The 25,602-nt window shown below is 46.4% G+C and overlaps 1 protein-coding gene across 1 annotated transcript in view; it reads left to right on the top strand.

Moving 5' to 3' along the window:
• Positions 1 to 25,602, top strand: part of SUGCT (succinyl-CoA:glutarate-CoA transferase) — a 1,606,806-nt gene that overhangs the window by 1,326,350 nt on the left and 254,854 nt on the right. The window contains exon 13 of the mRNA XM_073550015.1: positions 22,441 to 22,504. Within this exon, the coding sequence (XP_073406116.1) occupies positions 22,441 to 22,504 (64 nt within the window). The remainder of the gene's footprint in view (positions 1 to 22,440; positions 22,505 to 25,602) is intronic.

The following is a 25,602-nucleotide window of genomic DNA, read 5'->3' on the forward strand; positions in this document are numbered from 1 at the left end:
TTGTACAAAAAAGGGCATCAAAGTGGGCACCAAAGGGCATTAATGAAAGGGATAAATGACTTTGGGCCACTGATATCACACTGCAGACATATAGAACAGGGAGCCTCACATGAAAACCAGGTCTCTCCAGCCTGGCGTAAATGGGTTCTGGGCATCAGAACTGGCATCAAAGTGGGCTTAAAGTCGATATTGGCCATTTGAATAAGTAACTGGTGTTTTTAAGGGGCTAAATGACTTTGGGCCACGGATCTCACACTAAGAATGCACAGATAATGATGCCCCGCATAAAAGCCAGGTCCCTGTAGCCTTGCCCAAATGGGTTCTGGGCATCAGAACTGGCATCAAAGTGGACAATCAGCCCATTTTCACAGATTTGAAGAAGTATCTGATGTTTTTAAGGGATTAAATGACTTTGGGCCACTGATCTCACACTAAGAATACACAGATAGTTATGCCTCAAATCAAACCCAGGTCCCTCTAGCCTGGCCCAAATGGGTTCTGGGCATGAGAACTGGCATCAAAGTGAGCAAACAGCGATTTTCACGGAGTTGAATAAGCAACTGATGTTTTTAAGGGGTTAAATGACTTTGGACCATGTATCTGAGTCATTATTAAACTTGCCTATTCAAATCAGAAGGTTCATGAGTAGTGTTGAGCATTCCGATACTGCAAATATCGGGTATCGGCCGATATTCGCTGTATCAGAATTCCGATACCGAGTACCGATATTTTTACAATATCGAATGCCAGTATCGGAAGTTCCCATAATGCAGTGAGCCAGTGTTGTGGCTGTGATTGGCTGCTGAAATGATGTAATCATGATGCGCGGTCTGTGCGGGCCTGCCGGGGGTCTGTGCGGGCCTGCCGGGGGTCTGTGCGGGCTGCCGGAGGTCTGTGCGGGCCTGCCGGGGGTCTGTGTGGGCCTGCCGGGGGTCTGTGCGGGCCTGCCGGGGGTCTGTATGGGCCTGCCGGGGGTCTGTGTGGGCTGCCGGGGGTCTGTGCAGACTGCCGGGGATCTGTGCGGGCCTGCCGGGGGTTTGTGCGGGCTGCCGGGGGTCTGTGCGGGTCTGCCGGGGGTTGTGTGTGTGTGCAGGCATCGTCCGATGGGACTACAAGTCCCATCGGGCGATGCCTGCTACAATGACAGTGATTGACACATTAGCCAATGATGATGGGACAGTAGTAGTCCCATCATCCGGCTAATGTGTTGAATGTAAAAAAATAAAACACATACATACTACATACTACATACATACATACATACTACAAACTACATACATACTACATATATACTACATTCATACAACATACATACATACTACATATATACTACATTCATACAGCATACATACATACTACATACTACATACATACTACATTCATACAACATACATACTACATACTACATATATACAACATTCATACAGCATACATACTACATAATACATACATACTACATATATACTACATTCATACAACATACAGTACATACATACTACATACTACATATATACTACATTTATACAACATACATACATACTACATACTTACTACATACATACAACATACATACTACATACGTACATACTACATACAATACATTCATGCAATGCATACATATAGACATACAGTACATATAACATAGAGTACATACTCACCATCACTTCATCACTTGTCACTTTGATCCCCGAAGCCAGTGTCATCTCACTGTAAAAAATATTAAGATATCAAACATCTGATATACTCCCTGATCTACAGAAATCCACAAGTGTCCCATGACGATCTCCTGCAGTACATCACTGAGAGGTTACTATAGTTCACTGGTCTCATTTTATGGCAAAGCTGCGTGGGAACTTTCTCACACAGCAATGCCAAAAGTGAGACTAGGGACTATTTTTTACAGTCGCGGAGGAATACAGTGCAGAAGGATACCTACCTCCCGTCATTGTATTCCTGGGGCCCCTAGAGACCGGTCGCATCAGCTGATGCTGCTGTTCTCCATGGGAGATCGTCGTGGGACACACGTGGATTTCTGCAGATCAGGGAGTATATTGCTTGTTTGTTATTTTAATATTTTTTACAGATGACACTGGCTTCGGGAATCAAAGTGACAAGTGATGGTGAGTATGTACTCTATGTTGTATATACTGTATGTCTATATGTATGTATTGTATGAATGTATTGTATGTAGTATGTATGTGGTATGTAGTATGTATGTTGTATGTCTGTAGCATGTTTTTTGTATGTTGTATGTAGTATGTATGTAGTATGTACTATGTATGTATGTATGTTGTATGAATGTAGTATATATGTAGTATGTATGTAGTATGTATGTATGTATGTTGTATGAATGTAGTATATATGTAGTATGTATGTAGTATGTATGTATGTTGTATGAATGTAGTATATATGTAGTATGTATGTAGTATGTATGTTGTATGAATGTAGTATATATGTAGTATGTATGTATGTTGTATGAATGCAGTATATATGTAGTATGTATGTATGTTGTATGAATGTAGTATATGTGTAGTATGTATGTATGTATGTTGTATGAATGTAGTATATATGTAGTATGTATGTATGTTGTAAGAATGTAGTATATATGTAGTATGTATGTAGTATGTCTGTATGTATGTTGTATGAATGTAGTATATATGTAATATGTATGTAGTATGTATGTTTTTTTACATTCAACAGATTAGCCGGATGATGGGACTACTACTGTCCCATCATTGGCTAATGTGTCAATCACTGTCATTGTAGCATTGTAGCAAGCATAGCCCGATGGGACTTGTAGTCCCATCGGACGATGCCTGCACACACACACAACCCCAGGCAGGCCTGCACAGACTCCCGGCTGCCCGCACAGACCCCCAGCAGGCCCGTACAGACCCCCGGCAGGCCCGCACAGACCCCCGGCAGGCCGGCACAGACCCCCGGCTAGCCCACACTGACCCCCGGCAGGCCCGTACAGGCCCCCGGCAGGCCCATACAGACTCCGCCTACACACACAGACACGCACAGTGTCCACCCACGCACCACCCACACTCTTCCCCTCTCCCGAACTGGATGTGCAAGTAAAGAAAGGGTTTTTTTTTAATTCCGATATTTGTGCCCCATTGACTTGCATGGGTTTCCGGTATCGGAATCGGCGATACCCGATACTTTTTGGGTATCGTTCCGATCCAGTCCGATCTGATACTTCATGATATCGGATGGTATCTCTCAACACTATTCATGAGACAAACAGGAAACACTATTCTCACCTACTCCAGGTCCACTTGCATGTTTTCGCTGCTGTTCCCAATGTCATTGGCTGCTTAACGGCTCTGAAGGGGGTGTTCCATCTACACAGTAATGCCCCACTAGAGCTATTGAGCTCACTAAATAACTGCTGCATTGTCAAGATATTTTCAGCGTTGCAGCCATTGTCAGACACCGTGATCAACGTCAGAGGCTCCTCACGCTCCTTGGTAAGATGAATACAGTGCGGGTTGTTTTTAGAGCAAACTGCTGCCAGGAGAGTATTTTAATTGAATAGAACAAATAAAAGCTCCCCTTTAAGTAGGAGAAACTTGGAAATGTATTTTTTAATAAAACAGATGCCATACTAATCTTAAAAACGGACACTAACCAGAAAAGGATGAAAATCCAACACACAAATATGAGTCCCTTTTATCACATACAAGAAAAAAGACTGAATGAGGCCCAACACTTGAGTGACCCTTTCTACAGTAGAAACATTATTGTAGAAAGAGAGAGATTGGATATTATTTGTTGCATTGGTGGTATGCTGTGATGTGCCTGTAAGAGGAAACAATAGTACTCCTGAAGAGTCTCTATATGGTGTGGCATTAGTGAGGAAAGATTGCCATCTGCAGGCTGGATGATATCAAGTGGAACCAATTGGTGCCAATGGAGATGCATGGAAAGAGAGTTCTTGTGCTGGACCTGATCAGCTGCCTTGCATAACAGAGTACCTGAATATAAAAGCCCTACACACCAAACAGCTGGGTGATTTGGCACCAGGGAGAAGAGCAAGGCAGACGCAGACCAGAGACAACGTACGCCAGCAACGTGCCGGCTATCGCCAGACAAGGTCCAGACAAAGCCCAATGAGACCCAGAGACTCGACTATGCCATTCAACACCCGGAGTCCTGAACTATGTCGGTCAAGACCCAGAGTTCAGACTGTGTTGGTCAAGACCAGAACTGTCGGCCTACACCGGTCAAGTCTCAGACCAAGTCCTTCTTGCCCCAGGTCTAGGAGACACCCACCAATATTCAAGCACTGACTCGCACGGAAATGATTTAATGATCAGAGGAGCAAGCCTGTGGTTACAGAGGAATTTCATGAGTCAGAAAGACTGTCATTTACAGCTACAACGTACGGTATTGGGGTTGGCCTAGGTTAGGACAATAGGTGGAGAGGGGGCCAGTTGGTTCACGTGAGGATCAACACGCTCTGATAAACTTTGTCAGAAGATATTGCTGCCAGGTGGGAAACCCCTTTGGCCCCCGTTAGGGCCAGAATTTCAGGAAGAACTAACGTGGTAGCTCCCATGATCGGCCATATCACCCTTCCAAGGAGAACATTTGCATAATGGAATGAGAAGCTTTCCCTGTTATTACAACTGTATTGTTATATGGTCCTTTGTTGATTTGCATTGTTTTATGTCATTAATTGTCTTTTAAATACAGTAAATCCCAGATGCATTTGATAGAATTAAACCGTTCATTGACTGTTGCTGCCTTTTGTCTCCTGTGAGTTGCGTTTGTACCCCTGCCTTACATGCCCATAATCTGGAAACCCATTTTTCTTCTAATAATGTTTTATATGTATATTGCATAGGAGATTGTTAGATTTTGTGAAGCAATGGTTGATGATGTCAAACTCACTAACTAGGAGGGCTGTCTAAATAATTTTGTCCTTGTAGTGTTTTCCATAACTAGATACAGTGATCTGATTTCTATTTTTAGATTTACTTATGCCATGCTAATTGCCGAGTTTCTAATGGCTTATTTCCAGCTGCCTAGCCTACAAATATAGCAGTTGATGAAGTGACATTTTCCTGCCTTGACTCTTTTCATGTTGCTTTGTAGTAGGAAATGCTTGTGATGTCACTGAATGAAGGCAACTTGAGGTTTAAAAGGGTTTTTCCAGTTTCAATTTTTAATAGCTTATTAGCTTGTGCTTGAGAAATATAAAAAAATCCAAGTTATACACCCTTTGTAGGTCTAGTAATGCTTCTCTGCAACGGCTCCTGTCCTTTGTTGACAGGGCGTAGTGCTGACCTCACAATTACAGTGTATGTGAACAATCCAGTCAATTCGTGGGCCCAGAGGTGATGTTCATGAAGATAGCCTGATGCAGGGGCATGTCTAGAGGGCGCAAGCAGGGCATTTATTCAGGGTGCAGCCGGCAAGGAGGTCACCATTGGTCTGTCTAACGCAGTTGGCTGATGTTTCTCCCAGAAGGTCTCATTTTGCTGTCCACCTGGGAGTGGGATTTGATTGTTCTCTGACCAGTTGTCAAACTGACAGCCAGCTTAGAGATCATTGAAGTGGCCATTTCCTTGCATTTAATTTCCCGTGTCTTTCAGGCATGAGTGCAATTGAAGCTCTTACTGCCTGCACTTCCTGTTTCCAAAGTGATATAAGCGGCGTGATCAAGTTATGATTGTGAGTGTTGTTTTACTGTAGTGATGGTTGTTCTGCCATTATATTGATGTAATGATTGTGGTTCTGATAATATATTCATGTACCTATAGTGGTTCTTATGATGTATTCATGTTCTGATGGTGCTTCTGGTAATGTATTGATGTACTGATGATGGATATGGTTCTTTTTTTGTACTATTGGTATTGGTGGTTTTGGTGCTGTATTTCTGTACTTCATACTTCTGTATTTCATGTCTTTCTATGCAGCCGCACACTCCAGTCCGAGTGTCGGCGGCAGTGCTGGGTATTGATGCGAGAGACTTCCGCGAGTTTCTGGCATCACACTCGCGAGTGTGACCCCCGGTCTAAGTATGCAAATCGCATATGAGCAGTCACATGATGACTACTTAGACTTCTTAAGCAGTGTATAGGAGATGGTGGTAAACTGAATTTTTGCCTTGGGTGAAGAAAAACCTAAACTAGCCTCTGGGCTGCATCCGTGATGTCACAACTAGTGTTGAGCGATACCGTTCGATACCCAAAAATATCGTATCGGATGGTATTGCCCGATACGAAAAAAATATCGGGTATCGCCGATTCCGATACCGGAAGTCCCATTCAAGTCAATGGGACTTCCGGTATCGGAATTAAAAAAAGGCCTTTATTTCCTTGTTGGCTAATTCTACATAATTGAAAACAAATAAGAATCATGTAGAATGTATTGTGGGAGGTGGAGGAGACATTAAAAGCATAGTGGTTTATTCAAATCACATGGCATAGCATTAATTCCAATTTTTTTTTTCAAGACGTTCGGAGTTAAAAAGATATTGACTATGTTAACTTTTTTATATTTAGTCAGATATGTATGTTTCGCAACTTCCATGCTCTTCACCTTCTTTTGTACTTCTCCCACACTTTCTCCTTCATGATCCGCAGCAGTAGCATTTTTTTCATCAACTTTTTCTTCACCTTATTCATCTTCTTCTTCTTCACCTTCTTCCCATTAATTTTTTTTTTCCATTCTTCATATTCTTCTTATTCAGCTATTATTAATTTTCATATGCTATTTCTTCATCTTCTTCCTATTCTTCTTTTTCTTCATTTTCTTATGGTGACAGGCATTCCTGTAGTACTTATCTATAAAAGTTATAAGATTACACCTTACGTTCTGCCTGTCACAAAAGATTTACAACAGGATTTGTCCACGTTCAGTTTGGCCTGCAGAAGCAGGCATTTTCTAGGGGCACCACGAGGAGGAACGGACTCACCCCCATTTACTGCTTAGTCTTCTTCTGCTTATAATTTTGATTTCTTCTATGCTGATTTTTTGTCTTATGCTTAATGTTCTTCTGCTTTCTGTTCTTCTGCTTTTGCTTCTTCTGCTTCTTGTTCTTCTGTCTTTTGTTCTGTATCTTGGTGGTTGTCTTCATGTTCTTTGTCCTCTTGGTCTTATTATTTAGGGTCATATTTCTGGTCTTCTTTGGTGTGGTCTTCAGGGTCGTCATCATCAGGGTCATCGTCATGGAGATCAATAAGGATTACCAAAGACAATTTCAAAAAGCTTGATCTTGGAAATGTAGCAGAAAGTACAAGAAGGCTGAGAAACTGGCGAGAACCAGCAGACAGTGCTGGCACCCGGATGGGTAGCAGAAGGAACAAGAGCCAATGGCACTACCGAGGACCAACTGACGGTGCTGGACCACTGTTACTAAGCAGAAGGTACCTGTGCTAAAAAGCACTACCAAGGACCAGCTGACGGTGCTGGACCTCTGATACCGAGATGGAGGCACCTAGGCCAAAGGCTGTGGTGAGAACCAGCAGACAGTGCTGGCACCCGGATGGGTAGCAGAAGGAACAAGAGCCAATGGCACTACCGAGGACCAACTGACGGTGCTGGACCACTGTTACTAAGCAGAAGGTACCTGTGCTAAAAAGCACTACCAAGGACCAGCTGACGGTGCTGGACCTCGAATACCGAGATGGAGGCACCTAGGCCAAAGGCTGTGGTGAGAACCAGCAGACAGTGCTGGCACCCGGATGGGTAGCAGAAGGAACAAGAGCCAATGGCACTACCGAGGACCAACTGACGGTGCTGGACCACTGTTACTAAGCAGAAGGTACCTGTGCTAAAAAGCACTACCAAGGACCAGCTGACGGTGCTGGACCTCGGATACCGAGATGGAGGCACCTAGGCCAAAGGCTGTGGTGAGAACCAGCAGACAGTGCTGGCACCCGGATGGGTAGCAGAAGGAACAAGAGCCAATGGCACTACCGAGGACCAACTGACGGTGCTGGACCACTGTTACTAAGCAGAAGGTACCTGTGCTAAAAAGCACTACCAAGGACCAGCTGACGGTGCTGGACCTCGGATACCGAGATGGAGGCACCTAGGCCAAAGGCTGTGGCGAGAACCAGCAGACAGTGCTGGCACCCGGATGGGTAGCAGAAGGAACAAGAGCCAATGGCACTACCGAGGACCAACTGACGGTGCTGGACCACGGTTACTAAGCAGAAGGTACCTGTGCTAAAAAGCACTACCAAGGACCAGCTGACGGTGCTGGACCTCGGATACCGAGATGGAGGCACCTAGGCCAAAGGCTGTGGCGAGAACCAGCAGACAGTGCTGGCACCCGGATGGGTAGCAGAAGGAACAAGAGCCAATGGCACTACCGAGGACCAACTGACGGTGCTGGACCACGGTTACTAAGCAGAAGGTACCTGTGCTAAAAAGCACTACCGAGGACCAGCTGACGGTGCTGGACTTCGGATACCGAGATGGAGGCACCTAGGCCAAAGGCTCTGGCGAGAACCAGCAGACAGTGCTGGAACCTGGGTGGGTAGCAGAAGGTACCCATTGAAAGCAAAGTAGCCAGGCCGCAAGCCGGCCGCAGTTACCGAAACCCACAGTCCTACAGGGGGTCCATGTCCCATTCGCACTACGGATCCAGCCTTCAGTGCCAGTTCCCGCAGCCCACATAGGAGTCACCTAAACTGCAGGCACCGTAGAGTCGGCTAACCCGGCCGCAAGACGACAGGACAACGGATTGGTGGCATAGTGACCTTGACACTACCCGGAAACAGCAGGCATGCTGGAACCAGGCTGGGCAACAGGGAGTCCCCGTGCCAAAGACACTGCCGAGAACCAGGTGACGGTGCTGGAACCCAGATGGATAGCAAAAGCTACAAGAGCCAATGGCACTACCGAGGAACAGCTGACGGTGCTGGACCACGGTTACTAGGCAGGAGGTACCTGTGCTAGAAAGCACTACCAAGGACCAGCTGACGGTGCTGGACCTCGGATACCGAGATGGAGGCACCTAGGCCAAAGGCTCTGGCGAGAACCAGCAGACAGTGCTGGAACCCGGGTGGGTAGCAGAAGGTACCCATTGAAAGCAAAGTAGCCAGGCCACAAGCCGGCCGCAGTTACTGAAACCCACAGTCCTACAGGGGGTCCATGTCCCATTGGCACTATGGATCCAGCCTTCAGTGCCAGTTCCCGCAGCCCACATAGGAGTCACCTAAACTGCAGGCACCGTAGAGTCGGCTAACCCGGCCGCAAGACGACAGGACAACGGATTGGTGGCATAGTGACCTTGACACTACCCGGAAACAGCAGGCGTGCTGGAACCAGGCTGGGCAACAGGGAGTCCCCGTGCCAAAGACACTGCCGAGCACCAACTGGCGTTGTTGGAGCCCAGGGACGATCATGGTGTAGGCCGAGGCCTACTTGGTGGTAGTTTTAGATTGTTTGTAGGCTACAACAGACTGTCAATGTGCTCCAATTAGGCATCTGTCTCCACTCTGTTTCCAGGATTTCACGTGACCACCAACACCGCCAGTTTATGCGTACAGCAGCCGTCTGCCCAATCCACACGTGTTGCTGTGTTACTGGGATTCTGTAATGTCAGCAGATCCCCTGATGTGTGTCTGCCACTGTCTCCTGCTCTGTCCACATTCCCACCGCTTGGAGTGGGAAGGTGGACAGCGCAGGAGACAGTGGCGGACACATATTGGGGGATCTGCTGACGTTACAGAACCCCAGTAACACAGGAACACGTGTGGAATGCGTGGACGGCAACTGTGAGCAGGAACTGGCGGTGTTGGAGGTCAGGGGAAATACTAGAGACAGAGTGGAGACAGAGGCCAAATCAGAGAATGTTTAAATCTGAAGTAGTTACAATTTGGAGGCAGCATCAGTTTGCCCTCCTCACAGCAGGGGATCAGCTGACGTTACTGAACCCCACTTTCACATGAACGAGTGTGTTTTTCTGTGTGGACAGCACTTCCGAGCACCAACTGGCGGTGTTGGAGCCCAGGGACAATCATGGTGCAGGCCGAGGCCTACTAGGAGCCAGGTGTAAAGCTGAGGTATTTTGACTTTGGAGGGAGCAGGACACTTTGCCCTCCACACAGCAGGGGATCAGCTGACGTTACCGAACCCCACTTTCACATGAACGAGTGTGTTTTTCTGTGTGGACAGCACTTCCGAGCACCAACTAGCGTTGTTGGAACCCAGGGACAATCATGGTGCAGGCCGAGGCCTACTAGGAGCCAGGTGTAAAGCTGAGGTATTTTGATTTTGGAGGGAGCAGGACACTTTGCCCTCCACACAGCAGGGGATCAGGTGACGTTACTGACCCCCACTTTCACATGAACGAGTGTGTTTTTCTGTGTGGACAGCACTTCTGAGCACCAACTAGCGTTGTTGGAGCCCAGGGAGAACCAGGGTGCAGGCCGAGGCCTACTTGGTGGCAGTTTTACAGTGTTTGTAGGCTACAACAGACTGTCAACGTGCTCCAATTAGGCATCTGTCTCCACTCTGTTTCCAGGATTTCACGTGACTACCAACACCGCCAGTTTATGCGTACAGTAGCCGTCTGCCCAATCCACACGTGTTGCTGTGTTACTGGGATTCTGTAATGTCAGCAGATCCCCTGATGTGTGTCTGCCACTGTCTCCTGCTCTGTCCACATTCCCACCGCTTGCAGTGGGAAGGTGGACAGCGCAGGAGACAGTGGCGGACACATATTGGGGGATCTGCTGACGTTACAGAACCCCAGTAACACAGGAACACGTGTGGAATGCGTGGACGGCAACTGTGAGCAGGAACTGGCGGTGTTGGAGGTCAGGGGAAATACTAGAGACAGAGTGGAGACAGAGGCCAAATCAGAGAATGTTTAAATCTGAAGTAGTTACAATTTGGAGGCAGCAGCAGTTTGCCCTCCACACAGCAGGGGAGCAGCTGACGTTACTGACCCCCACTTTCACATGAACGAGTGTGTTTTTCTGTGTGGACAGCACTTCCGAGCACCAACTAGCGTTGTTGGAACCCAGGGACAATCATGGTGCAGGCCGAGGCCTACTAGGAGCCAGGTGTAAAGCTGAGGTATTTTGATTTTGGAGGGAGCAGGACACTTTGCCCTCCACACAGCAGGGGATCAGGTGACGTTACTGACCCCCACTTTCACATGAACGAGTGTGTTTTTCTGTGTGGACAGCACTTCTGAGCACCAACTAGCGTTGTTGGAGCCCAGGGAGAACCAGGGTGCAGGCCGAGGCCTACTTGGTGGCAGTTTTACAGTGTTTGTAGGCTACAACAGACTGTCAACGTGCTCCAATTAGGCATCTGTCTCCACTCTGTTTCCAGGATTTCACGTGACTACCAACACCGCCAGTTTATGCGTACAGTAGCCGTCTGCCCAATCCACACGTGTTGCTGTGTTACTGGGATTCTGTAATGTCAGCAGATCCCCTGATGTGTGTCTGCCACTGTCTCCTGCTCTGTCCACATTCCCACCGCTTGCAGTGGGAAGGTGGACAGCGCAGGAGACAGTGGCGGACACATATTGGGGGATCTGCTGACGTTACAGAACCCCAGTAACACAGGAACACGTGTGGAATGCGTGGACGGCAACTGTGAGCAGGAACTGGCGGTGTTGGAGGTCAGGGGAAATACTAGAGACAGAGTGGAGACAGAGGCCAAATCAGAGAATGTTTAAATCTGAAGTAGTTACAATTTGGAGGCAGCAGCAGTTTGCCCTCCACACAGCAGGGGAGCAGCTGACGTTACTGACCCCCACTTTCACATGAACGAGTGTGTTTTTCTGTGTGGACAGCACTTCCGAGCACCAACTAGTGTTGTTGGAACCCAGGGACAATCATGGTGCAGGCCGAGGCCTACTAGGAGCCAGGTGTAAAGCTGAGGTATTTTGACTTTGGAGGGAGCAGGACACTTTGCCCTCCACACAGCAGGGGATCAGCTGACGTTACTGACCCCCACTTTCGCATGAACGAGTGTGTTTTTCTGTGTGGACAGCACTTCTGAGCACCAACTAGCGTTGTTGGAGCCCAGGGAGAACCAAGGTGCAGGCCGAGGCCTACTTGGTGGCAGTTTTACAGTGTTTGTAGGCTACAACAGACTGTCAACGTGCTCCAATTAGGCATCTGTCTCCACTCTGTTTCCAGGATTTCACGTGACTACCAACACCGCCAGTTTATGCGTACAGTAGCCGTCTGCCCAATCCACACGTGTTGCTGTGTTACTGGGATTCTGTAATGTCAGCAGATCCCCTGATGTGTGTCTGCCACTGTCTCCTGCTCTGTCCACATTCCCACCGCTTGCAGTGGGAAGGTGGACAGCGCAGGAGACAGTGGCGGACACATATTGGGGGATCTGCTGATGTTACAGAACCCCAGTAACACAGGAACACGTGTGGAATGCGTGGACGGCAACTGTGAGCAGGAACTGGCGGTGTTGGAGGTCAGGGGAAATACTAGAGACAGAGTGGAGACAGAGGCCAAATCAGAGAATGTTTAAATCTGAAGTAGCTAAAATTTGGAGGCAGCAGCAGTTTGCCCGCCACACAGCAGGGGATCAGCTGACGTTACCGAACCCCACTTTCACATGAACGAGTGTTTTGTCTGTGCGGACAGCACTTCTGAGCACCAACTGGCATTGTCGGAGCCCAGGGAAAATCAGGTAGTAGGCCGAGGCAGGACCACAGGATCAAGTGTGGATTGTGCAGACGGCACTTGAGAGCAGAAACAGGCGGTGTTGTAGGCCGGAGGAAATACTCAAAACAGAGTGGAGACAGAGGGCAAATCAGAGAACATATTAAATCAGAGGTAGTCAGAAGTTGTAGGCAGCAGGAGAGTTTGCCGTACACACAGCAGGGGATCAGCTGACGTTACCGAACCCCACTTACACATGAGCGAGTGTTTTGTCTGTGCGGACAGCACTTCTGAGCGCCAACTGGCGTTGTCGGAGCCCAGGGAAAATGAGGTAGTAGGCCGAGGCCTACTTGGAGCCAGGTGTAAATCTGAGGTTGTTTGACTGTGGAGGGAGCAGGACACTTTGCCATACACACAGCAGGGGATCAGCTGACGTTACCGAACCCCACTTACACATGAGCGAGTGTTTTGTCTGTGCGGACAGCACTTCTGAGCACCAACTGGCGGTGTCGGAGCCCAGGGAAAATCAGGTAGTAGGCCGAGGCCTACTTGGTGGCAGTTTGCGATTGTTTCTAGACTACTACTAACTGTCAACGTAATCCAATTAGGCCTCTGTCTTCACTCTGTTTCGAGTATTTCCGCTGGCTTCCAACCACGCCAGTTGCTGCTCTGAAATGCCGTCTGCACAACCCACACTTGTTCCTGTGTTACTGGGGTTCTGTAACAGCAGCTTCTCCCTAGAGGTGAGTCAGGCAATGTCTCCTGCTCTGTCCACATTTCCACTACAAGTAGTGGGAATGTAGACAAAGCAGGAGACATTGCCGTGCTCAACTCTGGAGATGAGCAGATGTTACAGGACCCAGGTACCACAGGAACAAGTGTGGATTGTGCAGACGGCACTTGAGAGCAGAAACAGGCGGTGTTGTAGGCCGGAGGAAATACTCAAAACAGAGTGGAGACAGAGGGCAAATCAGAGAACATATTAAATCAGAGGTAGTCAGAAGTTGTAGGCAGCAGGAGAGTTTGCCGTACACACAGCAGGGGATCAGCTGACGTTACCGAACCCCACTTACACATGAGCGAGTGTTTTGTCTGTGCGGACAGCACTTCTGAGCAACAACGGGCGTTGCTGTAGCCCAGGAAATAAAGTTCAGGTTATAGAAACATGAACACAACAGGAGACCTGGATCCTGTTGCCAGCCAATTATTTATTCTGGAAGAGGACTGGCAAATTCAGGTGAGATCCAGGCCTTGTTCATTTTCACAAAAGTAAGCCGGTCAACATTATCGGCGGATAGTCGCGTGCGACGGTCTGTTACCACACCACCTGCAGCACTAAAGACACGTTCCGATAATACACTGGCAGCAGGGCAAGCCAGCACCTCCAATGCATACTGGCTAAGCTCTGGCCATGTATCCAGCTTAGAGACCCAATACTTGAACGGGGAAGAGCCGTCTGGGAGAACACTAACAGGGCACGACAAGTAGTCTGTCACCATCTGACGGAAACGTTGCCTCCTGCTGACTGGAGCCGTCTGTGATGGTGTAGCCGTTTGTGGCGGTCCCACAAAACTTTTCCACATTTGGGCCATACTGGCCTTGCCTTGTCCTGCGGCACTGTCTCTGCTACCTCTTTGTGCAGAGCTTCCTCCACTGCCTCTACCCACATGGCTGCTTTGAAAAGCACTACCATCAACACTTGTGGGGGGAATGGAGAACATGATGGCCTGCACAAGTGTTTCTTGGTACTCCCGCATTTTTCGCTCCCGGTTCAACTGTGGTATGAGGCTTTGTAAGTTGTCCCGGTAGCGAGGATCTAGGAGGGTGTACACCCAATAATCAGCTGTGTGGAGAATGTTGGCGATGCGGCGGTCATTTAACAAGCACAGTAGCATGAAATCAACCATGTGCTGCAGACTGCCAACTGGACGGGAAACGCTGTCCCCAGCTTGAGGCAGCATATCTGCCTGCTCAGCATCACCCCACCCTCGCTGTACACACTGACTACTAGAGCCTTGTGTACCTCCCTCCTCTGGAGAGATGTGTTCCTCCTCCTCCATTGACTCCTCGTCATCCTCCTCACTAAGTGTCCCCTGCCTGGGCCTTTGTGTGGAACCACGTTGCGCAGACTTGCCAGAAGCAGATGGCATTTCTGACTGCTCATCCTCGACCTCTTCAAAAACCTCCTCACTTAGTGCTTGTAAGGTTTTTTGAAGCAGACAGATGAGGGGAGACAGTCATGCTGATTAGTACATCATCTGCACTGGCCATCCACGTGGAGTCATCGAAGGCACGCAAAACTTGGCAGATGTCCCTCATAGTGGCCCACTCAGTGGTGGTGAAGTGTGTCCGGCGCACAGTGCGACTTGTTTGCGCCTGATGCAGCTGGTACTCCATTACTGCTGCCTGCTGCTCACACAACCGCTCCAACATATGTAACGTTGAATTCCACCTGGTGGGGAGGTCACATATGATGCGATGTTCTGGCAGGCGGAATCGGCGTTGCAGAGATGCAATGCGCGATCTTGCCATGCTGGAACGCCGCAAGTGAGCACACTCTAGGCGAACCTTGTGCAGCAGTGCATCAAGATCCGGATAGTCCCTCAGAAAGCTCTGCACGACCAAATTGAGCACATGTGCCAGACATGGTATGTGAGTGAGGTTGCCTAGGCCCAGAGCTGCCACTAGATTTCGGCCATTGTCACTCACTACCAAACTTGGCTGGAGATTCGCTGGCACAAACCACACATCGCTCTCCTGCTTGATGGCATTCCAGAGCTCCTGTGCTGTGTGGCTCCGATTCCCCAAAGAAATTAATTTAAGGACGGCCTGTTGACGTTTGGCCACACCTGTGCTCATATCTGGCCTAACAGGCTCACGCAGTGCTGATTCCGAGGAACTAGAGTAGGAGGAGGACTCAATATGTACAGACTGCATTCCTGCAATCCTTGGAGTTGGCAGAATACGTACAGAGCCACTCTCCAGATCTGTACCCGGCTCCACAACATTGACCCAATGGGCAGTGAGGGAAAGGTATCGTCCCTGTCCATGGCTACTGGTCCACGCATCGGTGGTCAGGTGGACCTTGCTACTGACGGCATTTAGTAGCGCATTTTTAATTTTTCCCTCCACATGCTTTTGCAGGGCAGGGACAGCTTGCCTGCTGAAATAAAAGCGGCTGGGCACATTGTATTGTGGAACTGCCAATGACATAAAGTTCCGGAATGTGTCAGTCTCCACCAGCCTGAATGACAGCATCTCAAGGGCCAGTAGTTTGGCAATGCCGGCATTCAGAGCCAGTGCTCGGGGATGGTTTGCCGAGTATGGCCGCTTTTTCTCCCATGCCTGTGTTACCGATTGCTGGTGAGTGGCCTGGGAGGGTGCTGATGACTGCGAACGTGGTTCAGTGGGTGGAATTTCACTGGGTCTCTGGACAACAGTGGCAGTGGTTCTTCCATGGCGTTCCAGTGAGGAAGCCGAAGCAGCTGTGTGTGAGCTGGAGGAAGAGGCCCCAACACGAGCTGAAGAGGTGGTAGGTGCTGCTGAAGGTTGGCCTACATCTTCAGTGTGTCTGTGTAACTCCACCTCGTGCTTGGTACGCACATGTTTCCACATATTTGTGGTATTGAGGTTGCTCACATTTTTGCCTCGTTTTACTTTCTGATGACACAGCTTGCATTTGACAAAGCAAATGACATCTGCAACTGTGTCAAAAAAAGACCACGCACTGCAAGTCCTGGGAGCGCCCGTTTTGTGTTTTGGAAGAGGATTGCTCCTCACGGGTGCCAAAGTGGAGGCTACAGGCAACCAAGTCTGCCCCCGCCCTCTCACTCCTCTTTTGGCCGTTCGGGGAATCTCTTCCTCAGAGCTGCTCCCACCACCTTCCTGTGGCTGACGCCATGATGGGTCAAGGACCTCATCATCTCCACTCCCCTCTTCAAGCACCGGCTGGTCCTGGGTTGTCTCGCCAGCACCGTACGCACCAGAAATTGGCAACTGAGTCTCATCATCATCTGATGCATACTGAGGTGTGCTGACCATAGGCACTGGCCCACCCGCCTCTTCAGATTCAGAGGGACAAAGCAGTTGCGCATCACTGCATACTCCCTCTTCTTCACGCTCTAGAATGCTGCTTGGCTGGCCACCTCTTTCCAAGCCAACAGATTCTGAGAACAGAAGTAAAGATTGAGATGGCTCCTGTACAGGGCTCTCAGACTGTCTGGGCAATTTGGCAGGTGGTGAAGAGACAGATGGTTGCTCTTCAGTGCTCTGGCCTTGGGAGGATGCGGAAGTCATTGAAGTGGATGCATTAGCTGCCATCCATCCGACAACGGCTTCAATTTGTTCGTCACACAGCAGTGGGGTACGGCGAGGTCCTACAAAGCTGCGCATGAAGGACTGTTGCCTGGTAAAAGTGGGGGATGCCGGGTCACTGGTGGCCGCAGCAGATACCGAATCCCCACGTCCTCTCCCTGCTGAATCCCCCCGTCCTCTCCCTGCTGAAACTCCACGGCCACGACCACGTGCCTTACTCCCTGCCTTCTTCATCTTGGTAGACTGATAAAGATAGGCAGAAAAGTAAAAAAGGGGTGGCTTAGTGTTCTTATTCCTGAACACCTGCTAACCAGTATAAGAAACACTAATTTGGCTAAGAGTGTGTGTACTACACTTTAATATGATCTAATGTGGCCTAGACAACTGTAAAGTGGAGTGTTTGGTGAACTTTATTTCCTTTTTTTTTTTTGGGTGGGGGGAAAGGAAAGGATGTGACCAAAGTTTGAAAGCTATAGTATCACAAACTTTTTGGAGCGATTACAATGCAGGAAGCTAACCTACAATGCAATTGATGAGGCTCCAAAAAATAGGGTGATACTAGCCTGGCTGGCCCTGAAGGGCACAAGCCAGCAAAAAGGCTCCTCTATCTAATCCTATATAGTGCTTGCAACCAACCAATGACAATGGATGCGGTTGGAAGCACACTAATATAGGAGCAAAAATCTGGCTAAATTTGCTGCAAAAAAAGGACTATGTATGAGGCAGTGACGCACGCTGAGCGGACTACAGCTAGCGGTGGCTGTAGAACACACTGCAACGTGAGCTGCACTCACACACAGAGAAACCTATCAGACAGCCAAAAACAGTGCAGAGAAATGGGCTATAGCACTGAAAGGCTGCTGAAAGGCTCCGCTGTCCACTCCTTTAGTGTTTGCAACCAACGTATATGGATACGTATGGAAGCACACTATACAGGAGAAAAAAAAAGCAGCAATAAAAGAAAAATGTGTATGAGGCAGAGACACACGCTGGCCAGCCTACAAGCAGACGTGCCTGCAGGACACACTACACAGCGTGGGTCTGCACTCACACAGCCCTTGCAGACAGCTGTGAAAACAGCGCTGCTAGGGAAAAGCAAGCTACAGTGGTGGTTTATGTAGCCTGGATAAAGCACAATATTGTTTTTAGAATCGCTATTTCTAACTGTCCTTCACAGTCTTCAACAGCAGCCTGTCCCTAACTGAATTCACAGCAGAGTGACCAGAAATGGCGGCTGCAGCGCTTGTTATAGTGCATCATGACATCATTTCAGCAGCCAATCACAGCCATGCCAGTAGTTAACATGCCTACATGCCTAACAGGATATGCCCACACTTCTGAGGATCCCCATTGGCTGAATCAAATCGAGTGGGCTCCTAGCATTATGGGAACTTCCGATTCCGGTATTCGATATGAAAAAAGTATCGGAACTAAGTATCGGAATTCCGATACAGCTAATATCGGCCGATACCCGATACTTGCGGTATCGGAATGCTCAACACTAGTCCCAATTAAACACTTCCAGTCAATAGGCTCAGCATCTTGTCTTGTGGTACATTGGCATCACCACTTGGCCAAGTAATTGGATGCAGTGTTCACTTGAGCTTTAGTTGTGACATTAATGCTGCAAGGAGTCAACAAGGCCTTAGGCCGCAGTGAAGAGGTATAAGCTGGACCTGCGGAGGGTAAGTATCTTTGATTTTACTTTTTACTAGCGCAATGTAATAGGCATGTAGAAAAAGTGAAATCAGGATACCTTTTTTTAACAATAAAACTTTTTGCGCTGTAGTTGAATTTGTCACTTTAGCTGTTTTTTTGTGCACCATGATTAATGATAAAACTAATTAGGTGAATTTTACAGCTTAGTTCTGTGTAAACATATCTGCATGAGTATATTCATGTCTCTATCCGGTGATCAGATAAATAAAAATGTGTTAATTTCACAAAGGTACAGAACAAAACTTTCCTTGACCTCTCAAGACTTCCCACTTGTATACTTTACTTCCTACAGTCTCGGAAGATTGAAGGCGTTTTCTACTTTAGCTTAAAATAACTTGTAGGATTCCAGTTGCTGTGGAGTGTGGAGCTAGAAGTCCCAGCACACCCTGCCAGACAGATGACTCATAGACATTACAGTTGCAGAACTAATATTCCCTCACTCACTAAAAGTGTAAGCAACTAAAGCATATGTTCACCTCCATGCAGAATATTCAAGCTCAAATATAGAATTCATTTTAATAAAGAGTTAAGTAACTTTGTAAATACATTGCTCTTCGTATACTGATCTTGAGATGTATCCGGCATCTTAGCCTAAGGGATCGCTCACACGGCTGCCGATTCTCTATGCCAGAGAATCGAGACTACTATGCAAATGACACTCGGCTCAAACTCTACTGTGAGCGTGAGCCAAGAGTCAATGATAGGTGTTCCATTCCTCTCGCATGAGAAAATCGGGGAACAGGTGCAGAGGAGATGGAGAAAATAATTTCTCCATCTCCTCCTTTGCCAGCATCCGCGGAAATCAGACTGCACTCGGATGACATTCAAGTGCAGTCCGAAGTTTCACATGCACTCATAGACTTGAATAGGTGAGTGTGTTCTGGCAGTGTGAACAAGCCCCCAAAAAACAGTCACAATTCTGCAGATTTTGAGACCGAAATATTCCAGCATTTGATGCTGATTTAATGTTTGCGCCAAGTTTGATTTCATGATTTTTACTGCCTTATTTTTTAGTTCAATATATAGTATAATCAATAGCAAGTGAGTTCCTTATTGATTTATGGTAATAGCTCATGTCAGCCATATTTGCTCATAAACTCTATGGCTATACAGGATTTGGAGCTCTGTATCAGGAAAAATGAGGCTGTGATCTCTGTACAAATATGAGGGGCTGCTGATAAGTCTTTGGCTTTACCCAGAAAGAAACGAGATAGGAAGATGAAACTTTACATTTATTCCACATAATCTCCACTGATGTCAACACACTTCTTACAATGGTATTCCAAGTTCTGTAAGCCTTGCAAAAAGAAGGATTTTGGTTGTGCCTCAAACCAGGCTCCGTAACAGCCATGGCATCAGAAATGGTGTGAAATTTGGTACCCTTGAGGTGTTTCTTCAGGTTTGGAAACAGATGATAATCGGAGGGAACTATAGCTGGTGAATAAAGGTACTGTCACACTAAGCAATATCGCTAGCAATATCGCTATAACTTGTGACGTTATAGCGATATTGCTAGCGATATCGCTGTGTGTGATACTTACCTATGACCTGCTCCCCCGCTGGTTATCGCTGATCGCGCTAGAACATTCAGGACCGCTTCTCGTCGTCAGCTTCCTGTGGAGAGACGAGCGACAAGCGTGGACGCGGGCAGGAGGACGTCAGGATCGCCTAGTGTGACAGGTAAGTAGCGACCCCGTCCCCAGCGATGTCGCTGGTGAGATCTGCCTGTGTGGCAGCTCACTAGCGACCACTTAGCGATGTACCAGCGATCCTGACCACGTCATATCACTGGTTGGGATTGCTGGTACATCGCTAAGTGTGACAGTACCTTAAGGTGGAGTAGTCAACCAACTGGAAGCCCAGCTCTGCCAGTTTTGCCTTGGTCGCTTGTGCAGTGTGAGCGGAGTCGTTGTCTTGCAGGAACAAGATTCCTTTGGACAGCTTGCCGCGCCTTTTGAACTTCAAAGCTGCCTTCAATTGGTCCAAAAGTTCAATGTAATACCTTGCATTGATGGTGGAACCCTTTTGAAGGTAGTCCACTAGCAGCACGCCCTCCTTATCCCAGAACACAGACGCCATCACCTGAGTGGATGATTTTTGCACCCTGAACTTCTTTGGAAGAGGAGAACCACTGTACCTCCACTCTTTAGACTGTGCCTTGGTTTCAGGGTCATACAAATAAATCCAGTTCCCGTCCATAGTGACCAGTCGATCCAGGAAGTTCTTATCAGTCTGGAAATGCTGACAAATGGAACGGGAAGTCTTCACTCGCCTGCTTTTCTGATCTGTTGTCAAACATTTGGGGACCCACTTTGCAGAGAGCTTCTTCATGTTCAAATGTTCATGTATAATTACACAAACACGTTCACGGGAAATCCCCATGATGTTTGCTATTGCTTTAGCTGAAATTCGCTGATTCTCCAGTATGAGGTTGTGCACAGCATCGACAATCTCCGGAACAACAACCACTCTCGGTCGCCCTGGACATTCCTCATCGTTGGTACTGAAGTGGCCCGTTTTAAATTTGGCAACCCAGTTCTTAACTGTAGAATATGAAGGGCATTGATCCCCCAATGTATGCGACATATCACCATGAATATCCTTTGTGGAGTTTCCTTGTAGAAACATGAATTTTATCACTCCTCTGCTCTCATTTGCTGTGAATATCGCATTAGACTCCGCTATTTTGTTTTCCCGCGTGCGTAGAACACTGTTGCCATAAGCTATAAACACAAAATTTTACAAACATATATTAGACACTTAAGGCTTTCATGTGATGTAAAATTTGTTACCATACAAACAAAAAAAGATCACAAAGCCAAAGACTTATCAGCAGCCTCTCGTATATTAGGAAATTCTTCCGCACAAAATGTTGGCTCTACTGGGGTCCATTTGTGGCATAATAAAAAAAACAATTGTTTTGGGGTGATTAACATGACTTAGGCCGGTTTCACATTTGCGCTTTATGGCGCTGCGAAGGCCTGCGCATGGCCGCTGCTAAGCCCCGCCCCCTGCCGGCTCCCTGCCCGCCCCATCCGGTCATCGCCGCCTACTAGCGCACAAGGACGCTTGCGATCTGTGCACCCTATCTTTAGCATAGGGTGCGCAGATCGTGCGCTGGCCGTGCGCTAGCAGGATTTTGCCGTGCGCTGCGCACTTTTGAAGGTGCGCCGTGCACGCCGAAATGCAACATGCTGCGGTTGGCGCACACGGGCGCACCTTTAAAAGTGCGCAGCGCACGGCAAAATCCTGCTAGCGCACGGCCAGCGCACGATCTGCACACCCTATGCTAAAGGTAGGGTGCGCAGATCGCAAGCGTCCATGTGTGCTAGTAGGCGGCGATGACCGGATGGGGCGGGCAGGGAGCCGGCAGGGGTGGGGCTTAGCAGCGGCCGTGCGAAGCCGTCGCAGCGCCATAAAGCGCAAATGTGAAACTGGCCTAAGTTTGTTTTTTGAAGTGTCAACCAAGTAAATTTAGTGTTCACTATAGCTGCACCATTAAAGGATGTAAACACCCAGAATAAATTAGTTATTTCTGATCTCGTCCATTGCAGAGCCCAGACTGTTTATTTTAATAGGCTTCTCGTGCTGATGGCCCAGATCCCATGCTATTTTCTGGATGTGCTAATATACATGATATAATCTATCATGTACCCTATGATGGTTATTAGACTGCAAATAGAACATACTGGTATGCTCTTACATTCAAAGTGTTAAACAATGTTATTTTCTGGCTTTACATTCACTTTAATGAATAACTACTAACACTAATAGCAACATCTGTGACTTTCAGGTTGCCAACAATGGCCTTATTCTTGAAATGGAACATCCGATGGCAGGGAAGATATCAGTGCCAGGTTAGTTACTTTTTTGTAATATAACGTTGATTTTTTTTAATAACATTTATTATTATGATAAGAATGATCTGTTACAATAAATAGGGATGTAAGCTGACAATATACAGCTCTGGCAAAAATCAAGAGACCACTTCCAAGTGTTCAGTTTGTCTGATTTTTCTCTTTATAGGTATATTTTTGAGTAAAATGTAAATTGTCCTTTTAGTCTACAAACTTCTGACAACGTCTCCAAATTTCCAAGCAATAATTTTTTTTTCCGAAAAGGAGAAATGGTCAAAATAAAAAAAATGTGCTTTTGGGCCTCAAGTAATGCAAAGAAAACAAGTTCATAATCATTTAGAAACAACAATACTAATGTTTTAACTCAGGAAGAGTTCAGAAATCGATATATTGTGGAATAACCATGATTTTTAATCATAGCTTTCATGCGTCTTGGCATGCTTGCCACCAGTTATTCACACTGCTTCTGGCGTAAAAATTTAAGCAGTTCTTCTTTGTTCGATGGCTTGTGACTAATCCCTCATCCTCTTGATTACATTCCAGAGGTTTTCAATGGGGCTCAGGTCTGGGGAATGGGCTGCCCATGACAGGGATTTGATGTGGTGGTCTTAATTTTTGCCAGAGCTGTATATCCATTTAATATCAACCAATATTATGCCAGTTTAAGGACTTTACGTGATGACATTGGCTACCAAAGTTTGCTAGGTGTCACTGCTACATCGCAGCACAAAACAGTGCAACTGCAAAAAAAAGATGCAAAAACCCAGATGAGGTTGGCCTTCTTGTGACTTGCTTGTCGTGGTCTCAGTTCCCTCACGCCCATTAACTTGTCTTGCACTGCGATATAGCAGGGACACCTAACAAACTTTAGTCACACGACAAATTTTTCAACCAAAGTCGTTGTGTTGCTCCAGCCGAATACTCAATACAGAACTATTTAGGGAAAGGGGATATCCTTGTAAACCTCTAACAAGGGCCTATCATCATGCATTACATATGAAAAGAGATCAACTTTTACAAAAGAAAAAATGTTATTCAAAAAACGAAACTGTACCTATTATTAGATGCATTGGTACTTACGATCAACGAGCGTTTGTAGTTAAGAAAATATTGTCAAAACATTGGCACCTTTTCCAAGAGGACAATGACTTAGAAGATAGAATTTAAACAATCTCCCAATGTTACATACAGAAGAGGCCTTAATTTGAGAAATATGTTAGTTCTAAGCCATTTCTCACAAGATAAGAAATCAAATATGACCTGGTTACAAAATCAAACTGTTGGCTCGTATAGATGTGGTTATTGTAAGGCGTGTAATTTTATCTTGACTACCAAACAATTTCAAAATCTAAAAATCTCTAAAAGCTTTATTATTAGAGATTTAATAAATTGCACCACATCTGGTGTGATTTATGTAGCTAAATGTGCCTTTCTTTTTTGGTATGTGGGCAAAACTGGTCAACAACGTAGGAGTCTCAAGTTACAACACATTTGCTCTATTTGGAACAATTACGAAACTCCTGTGTCCCGCAATATGAGATTCCGTCAAGGTTTGGACCCTTTGGCCATACAGTTTTTGGGTAAACAGAAATGTACCCTCAAACAAAGAAAATGTAATATGGACCAACTTCAATTGAGAGAAGAGGCTACATTGATATATAAATTGGGGTACCCTGAATCCAGATGGATTGAACGATGGATTCTCATATGGTGCTTGTCTCTAAATCTTTTTCCATTCAGCATTTTTCATTAAGCTGATGATTGGGACCACTTGATGTGGTACATGATTGGAAATTGTCTTCTTAATGTAAATAAATGTCATTATATACTAATTATAGAGCTTTAGTCCATTAGTAGAGAGTCTTCCTGTATACCCATATGGTACTTTTGTTAATAAATGAGGTTCACATTTTTGTTTTTAACTCGCTTTTAATTTTCTTCTGGCACAATTTGTCTATCCTCGTGTCCAACATATATGGATAAAATGATGTGATGAACCGATATAGGTATTTACCTCGTCTGAACTATTAGTTGGGTTATATACTTCTTAATATAAAGTGAACAATATGAGATTTACATTAATAATTTATTTGTATATTTATTAACATTTTGCTACTTTTTGATTGTATTTTTTTTACATAGTTTCAATATTAACAAATACTGATATGCTAAGAATTTTGACACAAGATGACATGTTATATATGCTCCATTTAAAGGGAATCTGTCACCCTCTGGACGCTTTTAAGCTATTACTATGGGCAGACAGGTAATAGAATGGTTAAACCAGTGTTATCTGTATGCCTCATAGCTGAGGTCAAGATATTGAAAAATGTACTTTGAATGTTTGTTAATGATTTCTTCCAAGCTCCTGGGCTTGCGGTGCCTGGAAGAAATCCCTGCCTCCTCTCTTCATTACAATAGCACCCCCCTCCCATGCACGTCACACTGACATGTGACGTACAGTTGCTGCACATGCACCGTGCACTCGGACGGTTATGGGTGCCTTATCCATCCTTCTATGGGGACTGTCTTCTTCCTGGTTCTGCACAGGGGCATCACTGCACAGTTGCAGAGACCCCCTGCACCTACTATTTTAATGCAGTGAGGAGGCAGGGACTTCTTCCAGGCACTGCACGCCCTGAGCCTGTAAGAAATCATTAACATAAAACATTAAAAGTGCATTTCTCATAGTAATAGCTTAAAAGTGTCCAGGGAGTGACAGATTTCCTTTAAGAAGGGTCCTGTCATCATTATAACCAACTTTTAATGCAGTGAGATAACTTTGGCACTTTTTACTGTTTAATCATGTGGATAACGTTATGATATAGTGGTAATGTTAATCAATTTTGATAAGCTAAATAGTTTTGATATCCAAGGCGATATCAGGAAGAGTCATGTCACTATTATAACTAGCCAATCATTGTGGATGAAATATCTATGAAGGGGCATGTCCCGCTATCCAACCATATTGCATCATATCATGATGACATCACTGATGACGAGCAACTTGCTGATTGGTGTGCAAATATCAACACTGGTTCTGATTGGTAGCTGGTAAGCATGGTAACACTAAAGCTGACATTCCAATGAAAATTGAA

This window comes from Dendrobates tinctorius, unplaced genomic scaffold (genome assembly GCF_039654945.1).
Source record: "Dendrobates tinctorius isolate UK_male_01 unplaced genomic scaffold, ASM3965494v1 ptg000162l, whole genome shotgun sequence".
Taxonomy (NCBI): domain Eukaryota; kingdom Metazoa; phylum Chordata; class Amphibia; order Anura; family Dendrobatidae; genus Dendrobates; species Dendrobates tinctorius.